The sequence below is a fragment of the Lissotriton vulgaris genome, chromosome 12 (assembly GCF_964263255.1).
Source record: "Lissotriton vulgaris chromosome 12, aLisVul1.2, whole genome shotgun sequence".
NCBI lineage: Eukaryota > Metazoa > Chordata > Amphibia > Caudata > Salamandridae > Lissotriton > Lissotriton vulgaris.
In genome coordinates this window covers 11,419,419-11,432,258 of record NC_141700.1, presented here as the reverse complement: position 1 = coordinate 11,432,258, position 12,840 = coordinate 11,419,419, and the positions used below count along the sequence as shown (strand labels likewise).

At 48.5% G+C, this 12,840-nt stretch overlaps 1 protein-coding gene across 1 annotated transcript in view; it reads right to left on the bottom strand.

Moving 5' to 3' along the window:
* Window positions 1-751: 751 nt before the first annotated feature.
* R3HDM4 (R3H domain containing 4) overlaps window positions 752-12,840 on the bottom strand; it is a 236,759-nt gene continuing 224,670 nt past the window's right edge. Inside the window, exon 8 of the mRNA XM_086946720.1 lies at window positions 752-3,637. Coding sequence (XP_086802846.1) covers window positions 3,534-3,637 — 104 coding nt within the window. The 3' untranslated portion in view covers window positions 752-3,533. The remainder of the gene's footprint in view (window positions 3,638-12,840) is intronic.

Genomic DNA, 12,840 nt, shown 5'->3' with positions numbered 1-12,840 from the left:
TATGTCTGCAAGGGAATTGTTTTGACTTATAATGGGTGCTCCCTTGTGTCTGGACAAAGCTAAACCTCTCTGAAGAGCTGTAATGACAGCGAAACACGTGTCAGGGGTTGCTTTTATTCATTTCAGGTTGGCTTGGTGGTATTTTACCAATCCAAAGCTGTAATATTGTGCCTGGAGTTGTAAATGGCTTTTGTCATTTTACAGCTCAGTGTGGATAGCACTGTACTAATCCTATGCTTAAAGACTTTGCTGTACAAATGGCAAAAGACTTTGTCCATTTCTATCTCGGCGTGGATAGCACTGTGTTAATCCTATGCTTAAAAACTTTGATAGAAAAGCAGACATTTGAGGTGAGCAATTTTAGAGTGTCGCTGGTGTTGAAGGTGCTCTATACAGGAGCTGCCTTCCACCTGAACTTGGGAACTACCCAGAGTTCTCTCCTTTTTTGCATAATTTATGCGTCACTCTATGCCTGCAAGGGAATTGTTTTGATATACACACACACACACATATATATATATATATATATATATATATATATATATATATATATATATATATATATATATATATATATATATATATATATATATATATAGAGAGAGAGAGAGAGATAGAGAGAGAGGGTGAGAGAGTGTGCTAGCTGCGGGTACTGAACATGGCATTAGCTATTAAATGTTTTGAACTCTGTCAAGGAAGGTCTCATGCATGAAAAGTGGCATTCTTACAAAAGAAAAAAAATGGACACAGAAACATGTATGTATATTTAATATGCATAAAAATACAACATACAAATATTTTATATGATAGTGTCATAGAATCTAACAGATATGACCCTTAATTATTTTTTTCGAAGCTTGCACCAAATGGCCATTTAATATTTTTTTTTCTTCTTGATTCACTTTCATGCTTTGTTGAAAACTATGTGGAGAGCAGACAATGTATTCAATCGCCACTGTCACTCAGTCAAACTTAGCTGGTAAATCTAAGTGAACAGTGCCTTCATGCAGTGGGACAAACTTGGCAGAACTTGTAGAATGAGGTCACAAGGCCACACACTAGTTTGAGCTAAATCTTAAATCTAGCATAAGTGCTTCTTAAGTAGCACCAGTGGTGGCAGGGGACGTCAATCTTAAACATTTCAATTAGAATGCCAGCAAATGAAGATTTATAAATTATCGCGATATAACAAAAAGATGTTCTTACTGCAGAGTACCACATTGAATCGCATCTGCTACAAACAGCATCCTCCTCTAAGGCTGGCTTCACAGACTGAGAAAAGCTTCAAATGAACAGTCATCAGCAAATCTTTGTTACACTAACAAGGTATTGTCCCACTGTAATATTCCAGTGCACACTCAGGTATAGCAGAAGTTGGGACAGCAATGGCCAAAAATACTACTTGACTGAGAAGTGGATTATCCTACACTGCTCTGGTGCATATCTAGCTATCAGAGGACTGGAGCACTAACCAAGCACCAAACTGGACTGCTTCCTGGTGTTTTGCCCAATAGTTTGAAGGTTTTGACAATACAGATACTCATGGTTAGTAAGCCAGGCTCCTAGCACCATATTTTGACAATTAGTTTGTTTAATTTTGCAAAATGGATGGAGCTTACTACCAATAGCTAGTGACACCTCACAGTATACAGCTCTCTGAGACAGGACATCCTGATATCCAATCACACACACTGACCAATTCCTTCATCAGATGAGGAGTCCCAATATCCAGTCACAAGTAAGAGCCAGTGGTCCATTCACATAGAAATTCCCACTGTCCAACCACAGCCACACAGAAAACCAGGAGATATGCTTCAAGTGCAATCGCAGCTTGGTACTGCAGTCTCTTTCGCATGATGTCCACCTGCAGACGGAGGTCACTCCCTGCCCAATCACCATCCAACAGGGATGGCCTCCTGCCATAAAAACTATTAGGCCTAATCACAGTCTTTACTTATTAGTGCCTGATCAGACCCAGGCATGGACCCTGATGTTGAACCAGTGAGTTCCATAGCAGGTAACAGCAAGGGCAAATAATTTAGCGGTCCTTTCTGCCTCACAAATATCTGTCCCAACCTGTCGCTAGTAGCATAGATGGGGGAAGTGCTGCTGTGCAGGGGTAGTAGAAATGATTGCGATTTTAATGGCCATTCTGCTAAAAGAGGTGACCTGGTTCAGGTATGCAGAGGCAGTCCAACAAACCACTCACAAGGAAGAGACAGAGATTGGTGTAACCAGGGGAGGAAATATTAGACATTACCTTAGGAAATCTAGATTGATGCACTAGCACCGGTGGCTACCACAAATAACCATCTTCATTTTCTTGGCATCTCTGGTAACATTCAAAGATTCTTAAATCTTTGATAATGTCTTAACCTGTCCAAGCCTTATTTAACACAGGAGGGCAACACAGTGCACAGGTGAAGTCATTAATCCTTTCAGATGTTCACTCAGCCTCAGCACATTTCCTTCTGAAGCCACCCTAGACACTGTGCTTCGAGTCAAGGATCGCAAGACTCAGTACCATGTCCTGATACTCTCCAGTGAAAATGGTTCTGCAGATTATTATTCCTAAAGCAATATTAGCTGAGTACACTACCAACATGGCGGCTGATGAGATGGAATCTTCAGTAGTTCCATCAAGTGTAACAAACCCACTCCCACATTGACACAATAACGCTGCCTCACTGATGAAAGTAAGGGGGTTGAGTGGGAAGTGAGGAGAAACCTCTAGAAACATAAACCTAGAAGCAAAAAAGCAGGGTATGAAGCACACTTAGCATAACCACGCACTGCTCTCCCATTCAGGGAGTTAAGGCCTCACATTGGGCAGCTTTAATGAGGTGTTGGTTGCACTTGTGTCAGGCGCTTGGCACCGATCCCGCTATGAAACAAAAGACAAGGTGGAGGAAAGGTAAGCTCCGACACCCACCCAATCCATGGCATTTTCTGACATATTTCATCAGCAAAAGCAGTGTTTGTATGTAGAAGATGGACGACTATATCCATTAGGAACTTCGAAGACGCAAGATCAATGCGGCATTCGTCACCTCTGCCCTACAGCGATTGTAAGTAATGATCAATCGCCTTGCATCAAATCACAGAAACTGAGAGACTTGTCCAGGAAGACTTTACTGAAGTGGGATAGTGCATTAGAGAGCGGAGTGCTGCCTTTACAGAGCAACCATCAACATAAGTGATTTTATGCCAACTAAATGGCATTGTAAAAGACGATTAGTCATACTTTCGATGTATGTTCCCCAGATAAACAAGCAAAGCAAATTAAGAGAGCCCCTGCCAGCCACATTCGGTAACACAAACCTGTCAGCACACACACATTGATAAAATATGATCCACACAATAAATTAAATGAAGCAGGACATGCGTCCCCTCTCGCTCGGGCCTGTAGATGAGGCCTGCCGTTGACCCACAGGTGACCCATGGGCACTGATGGACTGGCGTGTCCTGTAGATGGAATAGAGGGACATGGGACAGGGACACCAGGCGGAGAAGGGGATCGATTCCAGTAGGCATCAACTCATCCGTCCCAAGTAGGCAGACAGCAGCAGCTCAGGGGGCAAGAAGACGCCATGCTTGTTGCTCACCATCATCCGACGCTTGCCTTCATGGTCAGAACCTTGGAAGGATAAATATGCCAAAGGAAATTAGAAACCAAGGGTGCAGGGCAGCTTAACTCCTACCAAGAGACCACCAATGAGGACTATGAGGAGAGCTGTTCGTAACCAGAAGTGCTCCTGCAGGCGAATTGTGTGACATGGAACAGAGGGAAGCACAGCAGGTACACAATGTTCAAGACATCATACTGCTCACCTGGGATCTATACAAATTTTCATATCCCTGTGCTAGCAACACAAGTCTTCAGACTCCCTTATCACTGTGCATAACCCATCAGTGTCTACAGATGCCCATTTCCTTCTGCAGAAACAGCATGGCAACAGACTTCCCTATCACTCTGCCGGCCAACCACATGCCTAGAATTACCCATCACTTTGTCTGCCGCTGCATGCCTAAAGACTTCCCGATCACTCTGTGAACACCTGCAAACATGTAAACCTCTGTAACACTCTGCCAACAAATGCATAGCTACAGACTTCCTTGTCTCAGTCAGCACTCGCAAGCCTACAGACACCCCTCCACCACCCAAGATATGTTCAGATGTCTCCATCCCAGTGCTAACATTCCATAATATCTTCACAGCTACTTTTCTTTCTGACACCAGTGGCATCCCTTCACACTACCACTCTTCACTGGGACCGGTGCCAGACACCCTATCTCTCCGATAGCACCCACAAACTTACAGTCTTCACTATCTCTTCGACAGCACCCGCAAGCCTACAGACTTCCCCACCCGTCCCTAAGACAGCATCCCTAAGCCTAGAGAAATTCCTATTCATTTGTGAGCCCCCACATGCCTACAGACCTCCCTACCCCTCTGCCAAACCCTGCAAGCCTACAGACCTCCCTACCCCTCTCAGCACCCATATGAGTATAGATTTACCCACCACTCTGCCAGCACCCCCAAGTCTTCAAACTCCACTGCCCTTCTGTCAGCACCCTCAGGCCTACACTCAGAGCACAGCCAGCATCACCATCCCTCTATCACCAACCCAACTCTCTTCAGTCTTTACTGTAAGCAGTGTCCACATTTCTGTCTCCCTGCCAGCTGATCTATCCATCTGTACCATATTCAATACAATCTCTCACTTCCCTCTCAACCCCGACTGCCCTGCAAGTACACCCATGAGGCACTCTCCCTTCCCTCTCTATCATCCCTCCATCCAAGCCATTCAATAAATCTCCACATATCTAGCAGCATTGTAACAATATCCTGACGCTCTCATATTGTTCTTAAACATCCTTACGACTGTCTCACACTCCCTGCTCATCTCCTTCTGTCTGGCCAGCATTCTCAGAACACCCTCAAAACACCATATCATTCTGGCATCATATTCACCCCAATATCTCTCTGCCATTAGACCAATATAAATCCCCCTCTCAATCTGTCATCATCTTCACACTCTTCTGACCATTTGCAGTACCCTCAGCACATCTCCACAACCAGATATGTTTCTGTCACAAACCTCTTCATGCCCCTTTTCCTGTTTGCAGCATTGCCAAAGGTTTCATAGTCCCTTTGAACTCTGGCAGCAACCTCAGCATGTCCTCACACCTCCTTATTTAAGCCCAGTATCATCAAGGCGGATTCCCACTGCCCTCTCACCCTCCTTCACAATGGTCTTTAAACTTTCAATGCCACACCGCCTTGTGATTAAAAAAAAAAACATCTGGGCACCCACAATCAAATGTTCTCATAATTATTCTAAAACTCTGCCAGCTCTGAACCTATTTCACAATTTAAACGTTGTTGATATGGTCAGTTATCCCTTTTAAAAATTAAATTACATTTATAACTGCCATCATGCTAGTGGAACCCTGGGCTCAATAAAGTGTAAAAGTATCCACAGCGAGATCCTTTATCAGAATTGTTATGGGGGTAACGGGGGTGGGAGACTGCAGGTTATTTGGAGCCCTCTATCACCTCTCTAAATTGACACATACTTCCAGGCCAGAACATGAGGGGAAAACACTTAGCTGATTACCCATTACAAAGCAGATCACTGACACTCTCTTTAAAACCCTGAAGGACAGAGAGAAGGCTGACCCTTAAACTACTGGACAAGAAAAACATCCTCTTAAGAGGGATTCCACACAGAGGAGAACCAGATCCATAGAGGACCTGCCACAAAAATGAGCACATGCACTTTTGCACAAAAACAAAAGGCCCGTTTGTACATACACACTGACGCATAGAGACATGAGAAGAGACTACAGAGATTCATAGACAAGAGGACCAACAACATATCCACACTACCTCTACAGGCAACAAGGTCAGTCAAAAACAAGGACAAATATAGGAGGAACAGTCACACACATTAGAACCAAACCCATATACACAGAGAACCAGACAAACACATGTATACATTGAAACACACAGATGAAAGGAACAGCCACATACACACAGCACATATACAGATAAGCGAACAAGCCGCAGGCACAGTGAAAGACTCAGACATGAGGTCCACATAAAGAGTACGAAAAAACAACAGCTGCAGGAAGAACAAGTTACTTACCTTCGGTACTTAAACAGCTTAGCATCCCCAAACTCTCTGTGATCTGTAAACTTCTTAATCTTTCATTGCAAGACGCTACAGTTCCGGCTAGTTGGAAGCATGCCATGGTATCACTTCTTTTGAAAAAACCCACGGCCGACCCCAACGTCCCTTTCAACTTCCGTCCCATCTCCTTATTACCAGCCTTTTCCAAGATTCTTGAGAAACACATTCATCGCCATCTGCCCAGTTTACAGAGGCCAACCAAATACTGCATCCCTCTCAATCGGGTTTCCGTCCTGGGTTCTCCACCGAAACAACTCTGTTGGGAGTTACGGAGAACTTACGCCAGCTCTTAGACAGAGGAGACACAGTGGCACTGATCTTACTGGATCTCAGTGCCGCATTCGACACCATCTCCCACTCCTTACTCATAGAGACATTAGCTTCTATAGGTATAGGCGGTTCTGCTCTAAGCTGGCTGGTCTCCTTTCTGTCGCAGCGTACGTTTCAAATATTCTCCAACACGGCAACCTCCAAAACTCATACTGCTCCTTACGGTGTTCCTGAGGGCTCAGTGCTTAGCCCGCTGTTTTTTAATCTCTATGTCAAACCTTTTTGGCTTTTATAGCGGAGCAAGAAGGCCTCACGCTTTTCACCTATGCTGATGACTCCCAGATCGCATTTTACCTCTCAAATACTGACCTGGGTCCTACATCTTTCTTGCAGTCAGGTCTGAGGAAAATTGCTGACTGGATGAATCTCAATTTTTTAAAACTTAACGGTGATAAAACTGAGGTACTAATCCTGGGCCAAGAACACGATCTCTGGTGCCCTAAGCACTGGCCTTCTGAAATGGGTCCCCTTCCTCTCCCATCTGATCATGTCCGCAATTTAGGTTTTTCTGTCGACAATGCTTTGACAATGCAACTTCAAGCAAACAAGGTTTCGGCCACCTGTTTCACTATATTGCGTTGGCTTAAGAAAATCATCTGGATGCTACCGTGTGACACCCAAAAATCCGTAGTCCATGCCCACATAACTTCTCGTCTGGACTACTGAAATGTTTGCTTCCTTTGGGGCCAATAAGGCAGTGATTAGGCGTTTGCAACTCATGTAAAACGCCGTGGCAAGATTACTATGTAAAATTCCCAGATCCAGCCATATTTCTGGACCTCTCCGTGATCTCCATTGGCTCAGGGTCGAGAGTCGTATCAAATTCAAGACCCTGAGCTATATGTTTAAAAATAAAGCTGGTTCAGCTCCCCTTTACCTGCAATCCCTTGTTCATACTTACACTCCCTCACGTAATCGGAGATCCTCGCACATGGCCTACTTCACTGTGCCCAGAATTAGACTTGCCAGAATGGGTGGTAGGTCCTTTGCTCATTTGGGCCCCTCTCTTTGGAATTCCTTGCCTTTGAGTATCCGTATTGAAACCAACAAAGTCAGCTTTCGCAGAGCCATCAAAACCTGGCTTTTTAATCAATAATCTCAGCAGCTGCTGGAATGGCGACTCTAAGTAACTTGCCTGTCTCACGCCGGGAAACCCTTTTTGGGTAGCTGTCGCGCTTAATAAGCTTAAATAATAAATAACAAAATAATAAATAACAATGTATCTGGTAGAGACATAGTCTAGCCGCAGATTCCTAAACTTAGAATAGCCCCAGGCATCAGAGTGGTCCGGAACATTTTGCGCAGCAGCCTCTCTGCACACCTGGGGGCGGCGCCGCACAGCTCCGCCCTGTCGTCGTCCATGGACGTGACGTCAGTTGAGCCACATATGCCCCGCCCCGCCGACATCAGTTTTCGTCAGAGAATTTTTCCGCGTCAGAACGCAAAGCCATCACCAAAAACTGCGAAAATATGGGAATAGTGTGCAGACAAAAGAAAAAAACAAGGTATGATGAATAAACATCACCATAGAAAGACAGTGGCAAGCACTGTATACTGTAAAGTGAGGGAGAGAAAGAACAGAGCACCACTCTGAGAGGAACCCCCGCAAGTGTAAAGTTCCAACCTCCCCCGGAGGCAGAAGAAGATGTAGAGCATAGGCAGGTTAGAACCCTTGGCCTGTGGGAGCCTGTGTCACCAGAGGCACAAGACCCACCATTGAGATACAGCTCCTTTTTTTAATTTTTTTAATATATTTTTATTGCAGGAATTAGTCAAAGTTACATGTCAGATCAGCAACACATTTGCAGGAATAACAGGGTATAAACATCCGATCCCCAGTGGGAAAACATCATGGGTACACAGCCATTCAGCCCACAACCCGAGGGTCGGGCGGCGTCTTCTTACAAAGACCACAGGCGGGGATCTGGTAAAACGTCGAAGCTGATCCGGATAATCCCACGGGCTTCATCTGCTTTTCTAGATCAACCTAACAAAAGAAACTCCCCCCCCAACATTCTCATAATTCAACTCCCTCCCCCCACCCAACCCCGCCATCAGTGTGTGGTAGTATGTGTAGGAAGAGCTTGTGGGAAGAAACCCCAGGTGACTGTATAGAGATCCGTGTCGTGGACGTCTAGCGGACTCAAGTGGTACTGCATCATCACCCTCGGAATCGCTGGAAGCGCAGTAATCTCTAAGGGCCTGCACTATTGTTTCCCATTCCAGTACTGATTCTAGCGCCCTCTCATTGTGCTGCCGCCTCGCCAGTTGGTATCGCAGAGTGCTCTCCCCTGTGGCCCACTTCAAAAGTTCGATGTGCCATTTAGCTCCCGCCGGACCAACTCTTGCCTTCCAATTCCTGGTTATCCCCCGTTTAGCGAGAACAAGCCCTGAATCAATAAATTTGCTCGAAATTTTATTTTTAGGGGTATGCGGGAACCAGTGTAAAAGCCCCACCGCCGCGTCGATCGTCAAAGTTCTCCCCGTAATCCTATTTAGAGTGTCCTCGATCAAAAGCCAGTATGAGGACAGCGCCGGGCAGAACCACAGCATGTGAATGAGGTCTGCCTCAGGCGCTCGGCATCTGGGGCAATCCGCTGTGTCCGTGGCGAAGTATTGCTGAATTTTCGCCGGGGTCAAGTAGGCCCTGTGGAGTATATAAAAATGGACCAGTTGAAATCGGGCATGGCGTGCTCCCTTCCAGGCTCGGCGCATGAGTTGTGACCAAGCCGTCTCCGGTATCTCTTTCCCTATGTCGGCCTCCCAACGATTCCGCAGTGTGGTGAGGGGGGGCAAGCCCTCGTTAATCAACCTGTTATATAGGCACGTGACCGCCTTGACCGTCCCCGCGGACATCATAACGTACTGGCATACCGGAGACGTAGGCGGTTCCTCTAGACCACTTTTCCAGTACGTCTGAATCGCTCTAACCAGAGCCGTGTGCAGGAGGAAGTCGCCTTGGGGAACGTCGAAACGGTCCAGAATCTCTTGGAAGGGCAGTAACACCCCATCCTCATAAAGGTACCCTACCAATTGCAATCCTGCGTCCTCCCACTGTCCTAGACGCGACCAGTCTCCCCCATGAGGCAGGGCCGTCAGCATCCCCAGCGGTATTTCCGGTGCATATGGAAGCCTCAGCTGTCCCCGGGCGTGGGCGCGATTCCAGCACAATCTAATGGTCTTTTCCTCGAGCGTCAGGTCCTGCAGGGCCAGACGTTGGCGTAGTGCGATGAAGGAAATAACATGCCTAGGCATTCCCGTACCCCTCCCCACCTCCGGGCCACGAAACTCCCTCGCAATTTCCTGGGTGAAGGTCTGCAATTGAGCTGCCAGGTAGTACTTCTCAAAATCTGGCACCGCAAGGCCTCCTTCTGACTTTGGTCTCATCAGCGTCTTGAGAGCCACTCTCCGGCGGCCCGATCCCCAGAGGAACCCCACCACCATGGATCGCAATAGCCGAAAGGTGGCCGGTGGGATCCAAATCGGAAGCGCTCGAAAGTAGTATAGCAACCGGGGAAGTGCCACCATTTTCAATAGTGCAATCCGCCCCGCCACTGAAAGCGGCAGGGTAGCTCAAAATTCCATGCTACCTCGCAGCGCGGGCGTACAGCGGGCTATATTGCCGTCCAGAAGGTCGGTGGGGTCATGGTATATGTATACCCCCAGGTACTTGAGGCAGCTAGGTTCCCACCTAATCTCTCTGCTGGTGTCGGGTCTGGGCGTTCCCCTGCGAACAGGGAACAGACAAGTCTTGGCCCAATTCACCCGGAGGCCCGAGACCTCCCCGAAAGACGTCAGTGCCTCAGCAGCCCCATCCAAAGCGGTACTCGAATTCTCGAGGAAGAGCAGCAGGTCATCAGCATATAGCGAGATATAGTGCTGGCCAGATAAGGTCTGCAAACCGCCGAAAGAAACTCCGGACCGGATTGGCAGCGCCAGAGGCTCCACCGCTAACGCGAAGAGCAATGGGGATAGCGAGCATCCCTGCCTTGTGCCTCGTTCTACTGGGTATTGTTGGGAGATCAGTGGGCCCGCTCTCACCCTGGCCGACGCCGAAGTATAAAGCACCGTGGTCCACCTGACAAAGCCCTCCCCTAGACCGAAGCGTAGCAGCACTCTGCGCAGGTAATCCCATTCCAATCTATCGAAGGCCTTTTCCAGATCGACCGAAAGGACCATCGGGCACAGGGCCTCCGTGTGCGGTTCCCCTAACAGGCGAAACAACCTGCGAATATTCATGGTCGTGTTACGTTTGGGTATGAATCCTGCCTGGTCCTCGTGCACTAAAGAGCGCATGTGTCCTAGCAGCCTCGATGCCAATATGCTGCTTAGGATTTTATAATCGACCGTTAACATTGATAACGGTCGAAAAGACGCCGGGTCAGCTGACTCTCTACCAGGTTTAAGGAGGGGAACTACTAAGGCCTCACACATCGAGCCGGGGAGTCGCCCCAAACGCTTCGCCTCTCTGTAGACTATCAGCAGACGGGCGCCAATAGTTCTACATAGGTTGAGTAAAATTCGACCGGGAGTCCGTCAAGGCCAGGGGTTTTATTCCTCGCCATTCCCTTAATGGCGCTACGTATTTCCCCCAGTTCGATATCGGAGCCCAGGGCCTTCGCCACGTCGGGCTCCAGCGCTGGCATCTCCAAGGGTTGCAGATAATCATCAATCAGGGCGGGGTCGCGTTACTGCGATATAGCCGTTCGTAGTAGCGCTGGTAACAACCTAATATCTCCGGTTGGGTATGCACCTCAAGCCCCTCCGCCGTGCGCATGGACGTCGTCAGAGAGGTCCGGCGCGTGGGATTGGCCAACCAAGCTAACAGCGCGCCCGACTTATCCCCCTCCGTGAGCGACCTAGTGGTGTAGGCCTTATAATCGAAGCAGCGCAGTCTTTCGACTTCCGCTGCCACCGCCTCCCTCGCCGCAGCAGTACGCTCCTGAAGTTCAGGATGGCCGGGGCGGCGAAGTTCCATCTCACAGAGCTTCCGGTCAGCCGTAGTCAGGTCATCGAGGATGACACGTCGCATACCCACTTTCTTGGAGATACAATAGCCCCTGACCACTACCTTAAACGCATCCCATTCTGACGCTCTCGATCCAGCAGTGCCCCCATTGGTCGCAAAATAATCAGAAATTTTGTCCTCCAGGTCCGCCCTGAAGACTATGTCCTCTAAAATCTCCGGGCGTAATTTCCAGGTGGGCACACTAGGGGTCCCGGGAAACCGACGGAAGTCCGCTAGGAGGGGGTTGTGGTCAGAGATGGTCCTAGTCAAATATTCAGAGCGCACCGCCGCGGACACCAACTCCGCCGATCCCAGAAACCCATCTAGCCGCACGTGCAATTCATGTAGGCCGGAAAAAAAGGAATAGTCTCTAGAGTCGGGGTGTTGCGCTCGCCAGATGTCCGTGAGCCCCCAGTGCGTCTGCCATTCCTTCCTTCCTTTAGCCACTCGCCGGATCGGAGAGTCCGGGAGGAGGGGGTGTGAGCGGTCGGCCTCCACATCCACCAATGAGTTAAAATCACCACCTAGTAAGAGGGTTCCCGAGAGGTAATGGGCCAAGGAGCCCGACAACCCGGAAGGAAGGCAAGCTGGTCCACATTAGGTGCATAAACACAACAAATATTCAGGTCCCTACCCCCCAATGTGCCAGAGATAGCTACATAGCGACCCTCCGGATCTACCCCCCAATGTGCCAGAGATAGCTACATAGCGACCCTCCGGATCTACCACCGATGTTGTAACCTGCAGGAGAACCCCAGCCCTTATCCATATTAGCGCCCCCCTCGCGTAAGCTGAATATGAAGTGCAGTAGACCTGCCCTCTCCATCTACGCTGCAGCGCCGCCCCTTCTGCCTTGGTGAGATGTGTCTCCTGTAGCAGCGCTATTTGTACCCCTCTACGCACTAGATAAGCGTGTACCTTGTGACGTCTGGACATAGTGTGAAGCCCCCGTACATTCCAAGTGATGCATTTCACATTAGCGATCTCAGCCATTGTCCCACATCGTCCGTCCCGGGCTCTCCCAACAACGCTCAAACAAAACACAAGTTACAGTCAAGTCAGCACTGATGGCGGCCATCTTCCCCAACAAAAACCCAACACCCGTCTGAACCAAACCCCACCCCACCCACCCCAGAACAGGACCCAAATAGCACCATCTAGTTCCCATCCAAACCGTGTCCCCGGAAACCCCCCGTTCCCCGACCAATCCTGCGGTCGCCACTGCAGGGAAGCCTTAAGGGCTAGGTGCGGGCCGGGCGCCAGTAATGGGCCTTCGAGTCTCGGTCCACCGAGACTAATTCGAGC